Here is a 14,139-nt window from a genome sequence, read left to right as displayed (position 1 = left end):
TTACCATATGTCTTAGCAATTATTCTAATAAGGATAGGATGCCTTTTCAAACATGATTCAAACTGAACAAACAATTCCTGTAATGCAGCATCTTAAAAAGCAAACAGACCAAAACACCCTCAAAAGCATTAGTCCTACATCCTCAGGACCCACTCATACATGAGCTTAATGTTGCCATGTTGCTGTCTTGATTAGCTACCTGACAACTTTACAGCTTCTATTTACATAAGGAGCATGTTTATTCACAACAGCCATCTTCTGCGGCTCCTTTTTTACAAAAAGCTTTATATTTTATCAGAAACATAACTTTCAGTATTCATAATTTCCAACAGAATATGTTCTCCACATTCCTTAAGTAGAGAGATTTTCCCTTGGTCTGAATTCCCTGATACGTGAAACAGTTTGAATCCATGGTGAAACTATGTACAATTTATCAATAAATTTTTACTCTTGTCAACCCATCATGGGGCCTAGTTACAGTTGTGGTTTCCATCCTGTGAACTTCCAGATTCCAAGTCTGACTATAATGCTTGAAGGCTTGTCCACACTCACCTGTGTGAACTGTCTTAGGATGGTAGGAATATTGAGGGTTCTGTGACATTAAATGAGGTGTGACTTCAGAGAAGCCTTCCCATGTCAAGTACGTTCATATTCCCTCTCCTGTGAATTCTCTGATGGCTATTGAAGGCTGACTTGTGGTAGAATTTTTTCCCACATTCGTTACATTCATAGGGCTTCTCTCCTGAATGAGTTCTATAATGTACCGTAAGGTATGACATCCGAGAGAAGGCTTTCCCACATTCGTTACATTCAAAAGGTTTCTCTCCTGAATGAATTCGATGATGGATAGTGAGATATGACATCTGAGAGAAGAACTTCCCACATTCATAACACTCATAGGCTTTCTCTCCTGTGTGTGTTCTCTGATGTCTATTAAGAGCTGAATTCTGGCAGAAGGTTTTCCCACATTCAGTACATTCATAGGGCTTCTCTCCTGAATGAATTCTGTGATGTATAGTGAGGTATGACATCTGAGAGAAGAACTTCCCACATATGTAACATTCATAGGGCTTCTCTCCTTTATGTATTCTCCGATGTCTACAAAGGGCTGAATTCTGGTAGAAGGTCTTCCCACATTCGTTACATTCATAGGGTTTCACTCCTGAGTGAGTTCTATGATGTATAGTGAGGTATGACAACTGGGAGAATAACTTTCCACATTCATTACATTCATAGGGCTTCTCCCCTGTGTGGACTCTCTGATGTCTCATGAGGGCTGAGTTCAGGTAGAAGGTTTTCCCGCATTCGTTACATTCATAGGGCTTCTCTCCTGAATGAGTTCTGTAATGTACAGTGAGATATGACAACCGAGAGAAGAATTTCCCACATTCATTGCACTCGTAGGGTTTCTCTCCTGTGTGTGTCCTCTGGTGTGTAGTCAGAGTAGACTTGCGGCAGAAACATTTCCCACACTCGTTGCACTTATAGAGTTTCACGCCTGTGTGAATTTTCTGATGGTCATTAAGTGCTGACTTCTGGGAGAAGGTTTTTCCACAGTCATGACAAACATAGGGTCTCTCTCCTGAATGTGTTCTCTGGTGTTGTGTGAGATGTGTCTTCTGGCAAAATGATTTTCCACAATAACTACATTCATAGGGCTTCTCTCCTGAGTGAGTTCTCTGATGTTGAATGAGGTGTAACTTCTGGTAGAAAGTTTTCCCACATTCAGTACATTCATAGGGCTTCTCACCTGTGTGTGTTCGCTGATGTACAGTGAGGGTTCCCTTCTGGCAGAAGGATTTCCCACATTGGTTACATTCATAAGGTTTCTCTCCTGTATGAGTCCTCTGGTGTATAATAAATTTTGACTTTTTACAGAAGGATTTCCCACATGCATTGCATTCATAGGGCTTCACTTCCATATGAGCTCTCTGGTGCACACTGAGGTTTGACATTTGGAGAAAAGCTATTTCAGATTCGTTCCACTTGTAGGGCTTCTCCTCCATATGATTAACAAACACTGTACCCTTTTGAAAGGCTTTCTGATATTCCATATATTCAAAGGGTTTCTCTAAAATACGAATGTTCTGATAAATACTTCCTTCATTTAGAGCATAAGCCTCCCTATTTTGATTAAATTCATAAGGTTTATCTCCTGGATGAGTTTTTTCAAGCTTAACATGGAGAAGTGATTTCCCACATGCACTACATTCATCCGGCTTCATTCTTGCATAGCTTCCATCACTACTAATATATTCTGAAGTAGATTTTAAACTCTTTCCACATGAGTCACATTTACAGGATATTTTTCTTGAAGGATCAGGGTTTGTTTCCACATTAGAAGTCTTACCAAAAACATTACCTCTCTCTTCAATCAGGGTTTTGTTGTTGACAGATTCAGTTTGCCTTGAATGTTTGTCTTCATTTTCCTGGGCTCCCTCTATCAGATCATGGGCTTCCCAGTCTTCTTCTAAAAAGAGGCAAAATTAACCAATTTTTATACATCTTCCTATATAAAATATGAAATGTGACTTGTACACAAGCCATTTCTTTGTGGCACAGGTGCTAGCTTCATGGACAGATGAAAACAATTCCAAGTGTACTATTTTCCCTTATTCTTTTGGTTTGGAATAAGCACCCACATGCACACACACAACCTCCACAATCTCCAGTGGTGAGAAAAGCCGACAAAAGCACAAACACCGGGCTTCCCTGATGGCGCAGTGGTTAAGAATCTGCCTGCAAGTGCAGGGGACACGAGTTTGAGCCCTGGTCTGCAAAGATCCCACATGCCACAGAGCAACTAAGCCCATGTGCCACAACTACTAAGCCTGCGCTCTAGAGCCTCTGTGCCACAACTACTGAAGCTCGCACACCTAGAGCCCGTGCTCCGCAACAAGAGAAGCCACCGCAGTGAGAAGCCTGCACACTGCAACGAAGAGTAGCCTCTGCTCGCCACAACTAGAGAAAGCCCACGCACAGCAATGAAGACCCAATGCAGCAAAAACACACACAAGCACCTTTGATCTTTGCTACTTTTAAGATTTTCTTCAAAACTGGGTATAGAAGGTAAAATACAAACGTGGAGCAATGATGAGAAGACAAAGGATGCTGGGTGAATGACCAGTTCTTAGATGTAAAAGGACTCACTGCAAACAGGTAAACTGATGGGGCGACGACGACTTTAGCCACTGGACAAGGACAAGGAGGAATCAGTCTCAGGAGGTGGATCAGCACTTTACACCATGGCACTTTCACATCAAGTGGAGAGACAGATCACAGGCTAAGGCACTGTCACCTACACCGAGATGTCTGGTACCAGCAATGCCCCAGCTTACGTTCAACGACAGGTCTCTGCTCCTACTGTTTTACTAAGTTTGCTGGACTTCCAGCCTTGATCCACTCAAACCCTATCTTTTAGGGGGTGTCCATGCTTAAAAAAAAATACTATTCAAGTCCTTTCTCAAGTTAATTAGCTCCATTTCCCCTTAAAGTTGAAAATAATTACTCTCCATACATTTTTGATTCAGCCTTGCACTGGAACATTAACATTCCATGTGCAATGCTGACTTTTAAATTACCCATGCATCTCTGTTCTCTTTTCTTAACCAAAACCTCTTAGTATGGCTCTATTTCCTATTTCCTTTGAACCCCTCAATAGAAATCATAGTTGTTCTTAATTTTAAGCATATGGACATCTTTCCACTACCAGCAGAATATATGGGATGTCACCCATATATTCTAAATATGCATAATGCATATTTAGAAATAAATGCCTATATCTGAATCACTTTGCTGTACACCTGAAACTAACACAACACTATAAACTGACTATACTTCAATAAAAAAATAAAAATAAAAATAAATACCTGTCTATAAATTATTTCTGATTGAATGGACAAGAAGGTTCTTTCACCTACCTGGCTCCTCAGATAATCAAAGAAATAAACATGTACTATATATTACATATTATGATGATGGCCTTTTCTTTATTGGATTATGGGGGGCGTGGTGTGCAGAAGCTCAAGCAAAAAATACATAATCAAATAACAGATTCCTTGATCAGACCTAGCTTTTTTTTTAAGGCATCACCATGATGAGGTGGAGTCAAAGTCAAAGAAGAGATTGGAGTGATGATTAGAGCTGGAAGGAAAAACTTCAAGGAGGGGTTGAATATTTGAGTTCAGACTTAAAGAATGTGTAATCTGGACAAATAACCCACACCCCAATGAAACATAAGACATTTAGAAGTGTGGACCAAAGGGAGTTTATCCAGAGTTTCGGAAAACAATAGAAAATTAAAATTTCCAGGTAACACAGGGCCGATATTGGGTAATAAGGAGGAGGACTTTAAATTCTTTTTAGCAATCAACAGGGAATTGCTGTAGGCTTACCCTATGAGACTAGCGATAAGATGGGTTAGAAAGGCAGATGAACACATCTTGCAAATCCAGTCAGAATGAAGGAGCGCCTACTGCTCCCACAGGAAACACTGAACCAGAGGACAGGGTGGACAATGCAGCATTAAACAGACAAAAACCCTCAAGACTTCAGACAGGAGGAGCCCTTTGAAGAAGTCGGGGAACAAACCACTGAAGTGCGAAGCAGATCCTTCAGAGACATTTCTGGAGGGGGTGGAAGGATAAACGATCCACGACTCATTTCTGTACCTCCTACTCACTCCGCACCTACTCCGACATGACAGCATTCAAGGCCCTGGCCACAGAACAGTAAATAGGAGACAAGATGAAAATGGGCATTTGGAGGAAGAGGGAGATACCAAACTCCAGCAGCACTCGTCTCAGGAATGACCAGCACCCGTGCTCATGACAGCAAAGGTGAACTGAGTTTACTGGTTTATGCACAACACGGGGGTTTGACCTCTGACCTCAAGGAAACAGAAGTGAGAAGTGAAACTGCAGACAGAAACAAGTCTGAGGCATTTCATGGGAAAGAAGAAAAAAGGGAAGTAAAAAGAATATGGAGAGTCACGAGTTATTCTCTAGTAACAGACTATGAATGCCTGAAAGCAGAAAGAATCTATGATAAGAGGTTACTGAATATGCTGTAAGAACAAGAGGATCTGAGGTTTAAGAGGAAGAAGGAAGTGAGTGGGTTTGGTTCTGGGTAGAAGCAAGCGTGGAGGAGCTCTACCAACATAAGCTTTTGTGGGGAAGGAGAAAGTTTGGGAGTGAGATCCGTGTAGCTAAAAGCACACGAGCAACTCTCCTCAGTCACTTCTAAGGCTTGGCACCATTAAAAAATTCCAGGGAAAAACACTTCTGAGTTACCGACCTCCTCACTGCCTCACTCACACACCTGGGTAACTCTGAAGTAGGAATTCTCCTCCCACTATCCATGGCTCTTCTCCTTTCTCCAACTTGGTGATAACTTCCGGTTTGATAATGTGACACCCTGTTAACAGAAATGAGAGAGAACTTGAGCCTGGCTGCTGGGCTTCCAGATCTGTCGTCTAAGCAAAGGGCTGCCTTTCGAGCTACACAACAGAAGTGGCCATCTGTGCTGTACCAAAATAGAACCTACTTGGAGGCAAAGACCAAATGCCCTCCTGCCTGGTGCCCCAGATTACTCACATTTGTCCCATTAAATTCAAAGTTAAAGTCAGTAAGTTAGAGGGAAATCCTGTTTATCTCAGCAATTCAGAAAGCAGGCTCTCCTCACCTACAGAAACGAGGTGGCTGTAGTTCTCCAGCATCACATCCCTGTAGGTTGTCTTCTGCTCAGGGTCCAACTGCTGCCACTCATCCTGGGTGAAGTCCACAGCCACGTCCTTGAATGACACTGGCCCCTGTAATGGCACCGTGATGGGAACTGGGTGACGTGGAGAAGACTTAGAGGGACAAGAGCTCACCCAGCTCACCAAGAAAGTTAACACTGTATACCTCTTTTACGTTATGGATCTCGTGGGAGGAAAATAAATACAATACACTGCTATGAGTTCGTTCAGTGTACAGCAAAGAAAGAAAATATTGTCTTACACTGTGAGCCAGGAACAATCCTGGCTGTTGGGGACCTACAACAGCAGACAAAGCCCCTGCCCCCGAGGAGCACAGGCCTGAGGACATGCGTGCCAACCCGGGATGCACTGTGCCCCTTCGCTTGGCTTCCAGACTGTTAACAGCGTGGTCCTCCTCTTACCTCCCCGGCCACTCCTTCTCAGTCTCGTTTGCTGGCTCCTCCTCTCCCCTGAGTCATCCTCAAGTTAGAGGGACCTGGGACTCAGTTATTTTCTTTTACACTTTGCTTTGATGGTGATCCCATCTGGCCTCATGGCTTTAATTACCATCCAGATGTCAACATTTCCCAAATTTATATCGCCAGCCCAGGCTTCTCTCCTAAACTCCGGACACATGTGTCCCATTCCTGTCCTAAGCTTCTCCTACTGCTCACAGAAGGAGCTGAGCTGCAGTATTGGCCACACTTCCCAAAGTAACAAGCAAGCCAGGCAACACATCCTAGTTCCGTATTTTACTATGAAGATAAGCCTGCAGTGGTCTGACCCTGACCTGCCAAACGAGCTGTTGGGGAGAGCTGGGTCAGCTGCCCCTAATTCCCAGCTGGGGACTTGGAATCCCTTCTTCCCATGAACACCTTCCAGGGGAGGAGCACACTCCTGACAAGGGACAGAGCGCTCACAAAAGAACTAGAAGTTGCCAGACCCAGATGTTTCAGCATGGATCTTTTGAATAAATTCTCGAACACTCACACCAGTCATTACAAACTGTTTCCTTCTGTACCATCACCTCTGAAATAAAGATAATAATGGTACCTATCACATAATGATACAGATCAGTATCAAACGGGTTCATCCATGGAAAGCACTTTTAACATAGTCCTTTGGACATAAAACGCTTCTCAATGATACCTACTATTACTGTTGATAAAGTGTATCCCATTACTCGTGAAAGGAGAACAAACATGAAGCGGAAAACGGAGAAGTAAATTTAAATAACTAAATGTAATGTGGCTGTTAAGTTTATGCAATTGCCAAGAAAGGAATACAACACAGGACTAGCATGTTAAAAATAAAAATGTTCAGGTGATTTCAAAAGAACGTGGAGGGAGGAATGGTGTGGAAGAGGTTAAGGAAAAGACCACACCAAGCTCAGAGGCCGTTTAAGATGGCAACAAACTCCTGACATTGACGGAAAATCAAAGTTCTTTATGTGTAACAATCGAAGAGGCAGGATGGGTCCTGTTACCAAGGTCCCCTGAGATGCCAGGTCACCTGACCCCCAGCTCCAGATGCAGAGACGTCCGGGACCCAGGCTTTGCTGGCCTGGGAAGGCTGACGGTGCCCACCTGCTGACAGGGCACCGGGGGGGGGGGGGGGGGGGGGGCGGTGAGCGGGGTGGGGGAAGAGCTGGTTGCCGCCCAAGGCAGACGAGCGTCTGTGCAGAACTGCCTCGGCTCAGCCTCGAGAAGCCTGTCTCAGAAATCGACAGCAAGTCTTCCAGAAGCTCTGCCCATATTCCATTCAGGCGTCACTGGTTACACCTGTGGCTGCCCGGATGAAGACTGGGGGCCCACACGTTCACACACTGAAAGTTATTACCAAATGCAAGAGACTGAGGGATCAGACCATGTACTACTCTAATTTTAAAGCATAAGTAGAATCACGCACACCTTCTTCTCCTTTCCGGTTCTGCATTTGTAATTTCACTAAATGTGTGATTTGTGGGGCTTTTCTAAGTGCTTGTAATTTCGCCGGACGAGAAAAACACTGCACGATAAGAAAACATTATAGTTTTCACTGGTAACGGGCATAAAAATATATGCACTGTTGCTGCTTGAAAACAGCATTCATGTGAATGTTCCAGATGATTTTCTATTTGCTGATGGGTTAAGTGGCTTGCCCACGTTCACTTTTATGTAAAGGGAAGATGAGAAAATTGCACTTTAAACTTAAAAAATGGATGTCAGGAAACCTGGATAACAAATTAAGAACTGCAAATATTGAGGGGTTTTAGGTTACTTTCAAAACACAAGGGAACAACCCACGATGTATGTGTCTTAAAGGACCACTTGGTACAGTAAGATTCCACAGACAGCCTTGTAATCACACAACTCAGAACTGGTCACACACTGCCCACAAGCCACTTTCTCAGCGTTACGTTAACAGCGTCGGCTCACTCCCCTGCTTGGTGGCAGAGAGGACGGGTCTCCTTTCCTTTCTGAGATTCTTTTCATGAGTGGCTAGAAAGCTTAAGCACTGGAATTCCATTAGAGAAAAGGAGTATTCCTCAGAGGACTGTAAATGACAAAACCCCAACAGGAATTCAACAGCAGCGTCCCTGTGTCAGAGATCTCCCAAGCATGGCTGGCGCCCAAATGACACACAACAGCAGGGGCCCAGGGGCCGCAGTCCTAGGACGCAGCTCCACAACCAAAAGGGTCCTCTCGCTTGTCAGGGAAAAAGAAAGGTGTTCCCAGACACACACAGACTCCAGAACCAGGAAGTGAGGACCCCACCTGCCTGGCCTGTCCCAGGAGAGTGGCTGATGCACTGCCCAGAACCAGAAAGGGGAACTGAGACCCAACAGAAAGGGAACCACGAGACTGACGCATTCCTCCCCTCTCACGTGCCTCCGCCCGCAAAGAAGCTGAACCTCGGTACCGACCAAGGAGGGTGCTCTTCAACTAGGAATCTTACCCACACAAACTGGCTGATTTTGAGAAATTTTTGAAACGCATAGTATTCAACCTCTCAAAGTAAAAAAAAAAAAAAACAATGAATTATATAGCAATGCTGGAAAATACAGGAAAAAGACAATAAACCTTGGAAAACAATGTTTACTAACATGACCCCAACTGGAAAAATTTAGAAACATTTAACACGACTCTGAAAGCCAATAAGACAAGGAAAACAAAACAGAATGAAACAAAACAAAACAAGACAGTATTGGGGCAGGAAGACGGGCAATGGACATGAACAGGCCCTTCACATAAAAACAGAAATACACCAGTCTGAAAAGAACTCAGACAGAAGGATTCCAACTACGTGACATTCTGGAAAGGGCAAACATACACAGACAGTAACAAGATCAGCAGCTGTCCGGGGCTTGGGGACACTGGGGGGCATGAACAGGTGACCGGCACGGATGTTTCGGGCAGTGAAATGCTTCTGGGTGGCACTGCAGTGGTGGCTGCAGGTCATCACACTTGTCCAAACCTGAGCAGCAGGACACAGAGAGTGAGCCTTAATATAAACTACAGACTCCACGGGAGATCAGGTGTCGATGCTGATCCATCACTGAGATGACGCGCCACACAAGCCTGAGATGTTATCAAGGGAGGGAACCCAGAGGGACGGGTAGAGGAAACTGCTGTCTGCTCGATTCTCCTGTAACCCTAAAACTGCTCTAAAAACTGTCTATCCATTAGAAAGAAGAAACAGCTTCTAAGCATGTGAAAATACTCTCAACCTCATTCACGATTCAGAAAAACCCCAAGGGAACGTCCATACTGCTTACCGGGGCCTAGGGCCAGCGGGAACACGCCGTGGCCCAGCCCCTTCCTGTCGGGCATCGCGCTGGAGCCCAGAGTCCCCCTGACTTGACCCACCGCACCCCACCCCATGTTTCATGCCGTCCACGGTCTCTACACATGACATCTTTAGATCAGATGACTCACTGTCCCGATTACAAGGTTTCAGTTTCTCCACAGGATGAAACCAAAACCAGCACAGAGGGGAGGCTCTTCAGTCAACCTCAGGGTCTGCCTGCATCCACGTCCCGCTGTTCCTGACGGGAGGCCCACGTCCTAAGGAAGGAGCTCCTTACCAGCACCTCAGGAGCCTCATCCAGTCCACCTCACGCTGCTCTGAGAGCCTCGACAACCTCTGCAGCTACCCAAGTCCCGGTCACTTGAGGGCCGTCACCCTTCCCCGAGTCACTGAGCCACGTGTTCTGACGATGCATTTATAGCCAGGCTCTCGGGCTTCCCCGGTGGCGCAGTGGTTGAGAATCCGCCTGCCAATGGTGGGCACACAGGTTCGAACCCTGGTCCGGGAAGATCCCACATGCTGCGGAGCAACTAAGCCCGTGAGCCACAACTACTCAGTCTGCGCTCTACAGCCCGCACGCTACAAGTACTGAGCCCACGCCCCGCAACTACTGAAGCCCGCATGCCTAGAAGCCATGGTCTGCAATAAGAGAAGCCACCGCAATGAGAAGCCTGCGCACCGCCACGAAGAGTAGCCCCACTCGCTACAACTAGAGGAAAGAGCCAGCAGGCAAAAAGTAACACCCAGCGCAGCTAAAAATGATTAAATTCGTAAATAAATAAAAGTATAAATAAATAAATAAATAAAACCAGGCTGTGCTTTGTCAGCTCTCTGGATTTCCCTACACATCGACCAGCAGCATTCTCTTCCTCTCCGGTAATGATGTCTGTGAAGTGCCTTCCCTGCAGAGAAGAGAAGCTACTGGAAGCAGAGAACTGCTTCTTAAGATCACATGCAGAACCTGAAAACATTTGATGTTTATGGCTAAGAAAAAAGACACAACATTAGATGCTGTGAATGGTCTCCAAGCCAAGAGTGAGGCAAGCAGGACACTTCCTCTGGGGATCCTTCGATCAGCAGAGCAGAAAATGTCCACTGGGCCCCAGAGCTCTGCTCTCTCCTCAAACCCCCAACTTCACCCTCACCCTCAGCTGAGGAGCTGCTTCCCTGAGAACAGAGAAGCCATTGGAGGGCTTCCCCACCTGCAACCCAGCTCTGCCATCCCCTCCCCACTCCAGCACCCCGGGCAGCAGCTCTCCCCTCCCCCTCACGCATCTACTGGATCATTCCCACTCTTATTTCTCCCATCAAAACACAACACAACACAACATCCTCCCCGGACCTCAGCTCCTACTCCAGCTACTGTCCAATTTCTTTTTTCCCCATCACAGCAAAACGTCTAGAAACAGTTGCGAACAGAACAAACCCAGTTCTCCCACTCCTCTCTCCTAAGCATCTCCGATCAGGATTTTACCCCATAGATCCATCCAAACACATCATCAGGGAGGTACGACCTCCCCGCAGTGCTCAGCTCGATGGTCAATGGCTCTACAGAACGGCTACCTCGTTTGTCCAGTCACACACGGAACCTCTAAAGTGCTTCCCACATGCAGACAAAACGCTGTGATTAATATTTTAGGAGAAATGCTCAGCGTGCACAATACACTTGAGTTGCTGGAGGAAAGAGGCGGCAGTACAGAAAAAGTTTCCGTAACTAGAGAAATGAAAAGATAAGCTATTTTAATGGTAGAAACTATGGGATGAAGGGGAACGAATAAAAACCATTTAGACTACGACATTAACAAGCCTAATACTACAACGTGGTAACAGAGGATGGAGAAGGACTTCAGAATGAACCCATTTTTCTGGGTAGGGTGACAGGCTAGACGATGCAACGATGAGCCGCCAGGGACAAAAGGAGAAGGCAAGGGGCGGGGGAGCTGTAAATAATCATTCTTGGATCTACTGGATCTAGCAATTTGAGGTGCCCTTTGGACAAACTCCATAGAGATGCTGGCAAGTGGCTGGACAGAGGCATCTATCTGGTCCAGATGGGAGAACTGACAGAGCTGGAAGTGAAAAGCACCACAAGGTGAGATGAGACAGGTTGAAGAGGCATGAACCAAGAGTGAAAAGACAACACATTAAGAGGGGGGAAGAAAGAATCAGTCAGGAAGAGAGCAAGGAGAGATCTGTCACAGGAACCAACATAGCAGACTCTGCAGATGGGAAGGCGACAGTGGTCTGAGGTGACGACTGGCAAATCTCCACTGGTTTGTATGCTGGATGCCAGGTCACCTCAACCGGATCAGGTACCGGGGAGGGGCAGAACCAAGACCGAAGGCTTCACGATACAATTCAGGTGGGAAACACGGAATCTTTGCCACAGACATCACTACATGGTGTGTAACGCGACCCTGTTAGATTGTAAGTGACAAAGAGGGAAATTTACTGGAAGGGTGACAAGGCTGTGCTTCCAGATGCTCCTCATTGCATCCCTGGATTGAGCACTGAAAACAATGTACCTAGGTGACAACGGTGTTCTACTGAACGGAAAAGTTATATGCCCTGAGTGCTCCCTGGAAGACACGCTCTCGGCTTACGGGAAGCACAAGGAAGGCACCGATGTCAACACGTTAGGGGCTGTCGCTCAGGAAGGCTAGCGGCCTACAGCGGGATCCTCAAGGAAACCTTTAACGCCCGAGAACAAAAGTGCCTCGGCAGGACAATGTAAGTCAAGCAAGGGATGGCGTTTTGCCACAAATGTCAAGAACACGAGGCTTGTACTGGGGCTCTAAGAGGATGGTGGGATCTACACGTAGAACTTGCCAGAAACGCTTGGTACTGACCTGCTCCTCTACGCTTTGTCGAACCACATCTTTTCCCTACTCCTACTTTCCCATTTCACATTTTGAACTATTCGCCTCCCACGGTGTTATCACAAAAGAACAGCAGCAGGTAAATAAGTAAACAGCAAAACTCACCAGGGGCTGATTCATTTTCCGCTGCTCTTGGAACACCGTGCAGGACTGTGACAGTGGAGGCGGACCTGCAGAAGGAAAACGCAGGAGTGAAGCTACGACTAAAGCGGCTCGGGGTTGCACAAGCACCCGCCCGAGCTCGACAAGACACACCTGTGGGAGACCCACCATTTCATCTTCAGAAGGGCCTGTTAGAATGAGGAGGGAGCAACTACCCTCAGGTCTGTAACTCCCACGTGGCTGCGGTACCTGAGGGGATACTTTTTTTTCAGCAGCGAGTGTACACTGAGTCCTACTAAAATAAACCTCCGTCATTAAATATGAAATTAAAAAACGCATATAGTTTAACTCTTCTAAGTCTATTAACAACTTAGATCAGGAAATCCACAGGATACCCAGAATAAAAGGACACACTCAGGTACGTTTCAGTCTTTCAATTATTTGTACAAACTTTACAAACTTAAGTGCGACACTCAAAAAGCACTTTTATTAAAACTGACTTAAGGGAACAGAACACCTGCCCCAGTAGTTTAGATTCCTGGTAGCGACCGCACGTGCATACCCGGTGAGGATCTAGGACAAGTCATCTCCCTTCTCAGGCCCAATCTCTTCCTTCCTCAACCGAGGCAGCAGGACAGAAGCCTTGCAGACTCATCCTGCACCGATTACACTGTGCGAATCCACAGGGAACAACCGAGGGGGGCAGCGGACGCTTAGATTAGACAACCAAGGTGGTGACGCGCCTTAAGAGACACGTGCGAGATGCCGACACGGCGACAAGAGGACGTGGAGTATCGGGGTTGGACGGAGGGGAGGACGTGGCACGTCCCGGGCGAGTCTGTGGCCCCTGCTCCCCCAGAACACCCGGAGGTCACAAGTCCCAGGGGAGCCCCATCCGGAGTAGCCGGCCCTGCCCTCCAGCCCGGCCCCTCCACCTCCGAGAAGCGGTCAAACCGTCCCGATCGCACTACCGCGGGACCCCAAGCCCCGATCTGCAAGGGCCGCAGAGTCCACAACCGCCTGCAGGCACGCAGAAGCACCAACCCCGTCGAGACTCCCTGACCCTCCCCGGGCTCCCGAGGCTCCGGTCTGGAAGCTGCTCCTCCGCCGAGCTCCTCTCTCGGGGTCCCTCCTCTCCGCTTCCCGAGGCCACTGGGCCCGAGGAGTCGGCTCTGGGCCTACGGAACAAGCTCCCTTCAGACCCACCTCTCTCCCGGGACCACGCTATGCCGCGCGCTGCAGACGGTCGGGCACTGCACCGCCGCAGGCCGTTCGGCCACTCCGGCCCAGGCCGCGGGCTCCGCAGCTCGAGCTCGGGGGTCCCACTTCCAGCCTCCGCCCGGCCTGCGCGAACCCTCGCCCGCACACCCGGCTCGCGCTTGCTGCCGGCCGGGACGGACGGCGCCCAGCCCCGCAAGCCCCGAAATGTTCGGCAACAGGGCAAAACGACGGGACGACGACCATGGCCGACCTGCGCACGCACAGGAAGCAAGGGCGGCGCGGCGACGGCGCGCGTGCGCCAACCCTCAGAAACCGTGAGGCGCACCTGCGCAGGAGAACGCCGGAAGTCCGCCTGCAGCCCGACCGGAGAGGGAAACAAGTACCAAGACTCTATTTCCCAGAAGTCTCCGC

The 14,139-nt window shown here is 47.5% G+C and overlaps 1 protein-coding gene across 2 annotated transcripts; it reads right to left on the bottom strand.

The window, feature by feature from the left end:
• Window positions 1–276: 276 nt before the first annotated feature.
• ZNF12 (zinc finger protein 12) lies at window positions 277–12,569 on the bottom strand. 2 transcript variants are annotated; one of them, XM_065893475.1, is made up of 5 exons: window positions 12,511–12,525; window positions 5,683–5,809; window positions 5,320–5,415; window positions 2,363–2,470; window positions 277–2,257 (listed from the first exon to the last, which is right to left on the bottom strand). In XM_065893475.1, the coding sequence occupies exons 1-5, from the start codon at window positions 12,523–12,525 to the stop codon at window positions 618–620; spliced, it is 1,986 nt and encodes a 661-aa protein (XP_065749547.1). In that variant the 3' UTR covers window positions 277–617. The 2 variants fall into 2 exon arrangements, with proteins under 2 accessions (XP_065749547.1, XP_065749546.1); XM_065893474.1 differs by having other exon boundaries at window positions 277–2,470; window positions 12,511–12,569.
• Between the last annotated feature and the right edge of the window lie 1,570 nt (window positions 12,570–14,139).

Source organism: Phocoena phocoena, chromosome 15, assembly GCF_963924675.1.
Source record: "Phocoena phocoena chromosome 15, mPhoPho1.1, whole genome shotgun sequence".
Classification (NCBI taxonomy): Eukaryota; Metazoa; Chordata; class Mammalia; order Artiodactyla; family Phocoenidae; genus Phocoena; species Phocoena phocoena.
The sequence above is the reverse complement of the archived record's forward strand: the minus strand, read 5'-3'. Positions and strand labels throughout refer to the sequence as shown.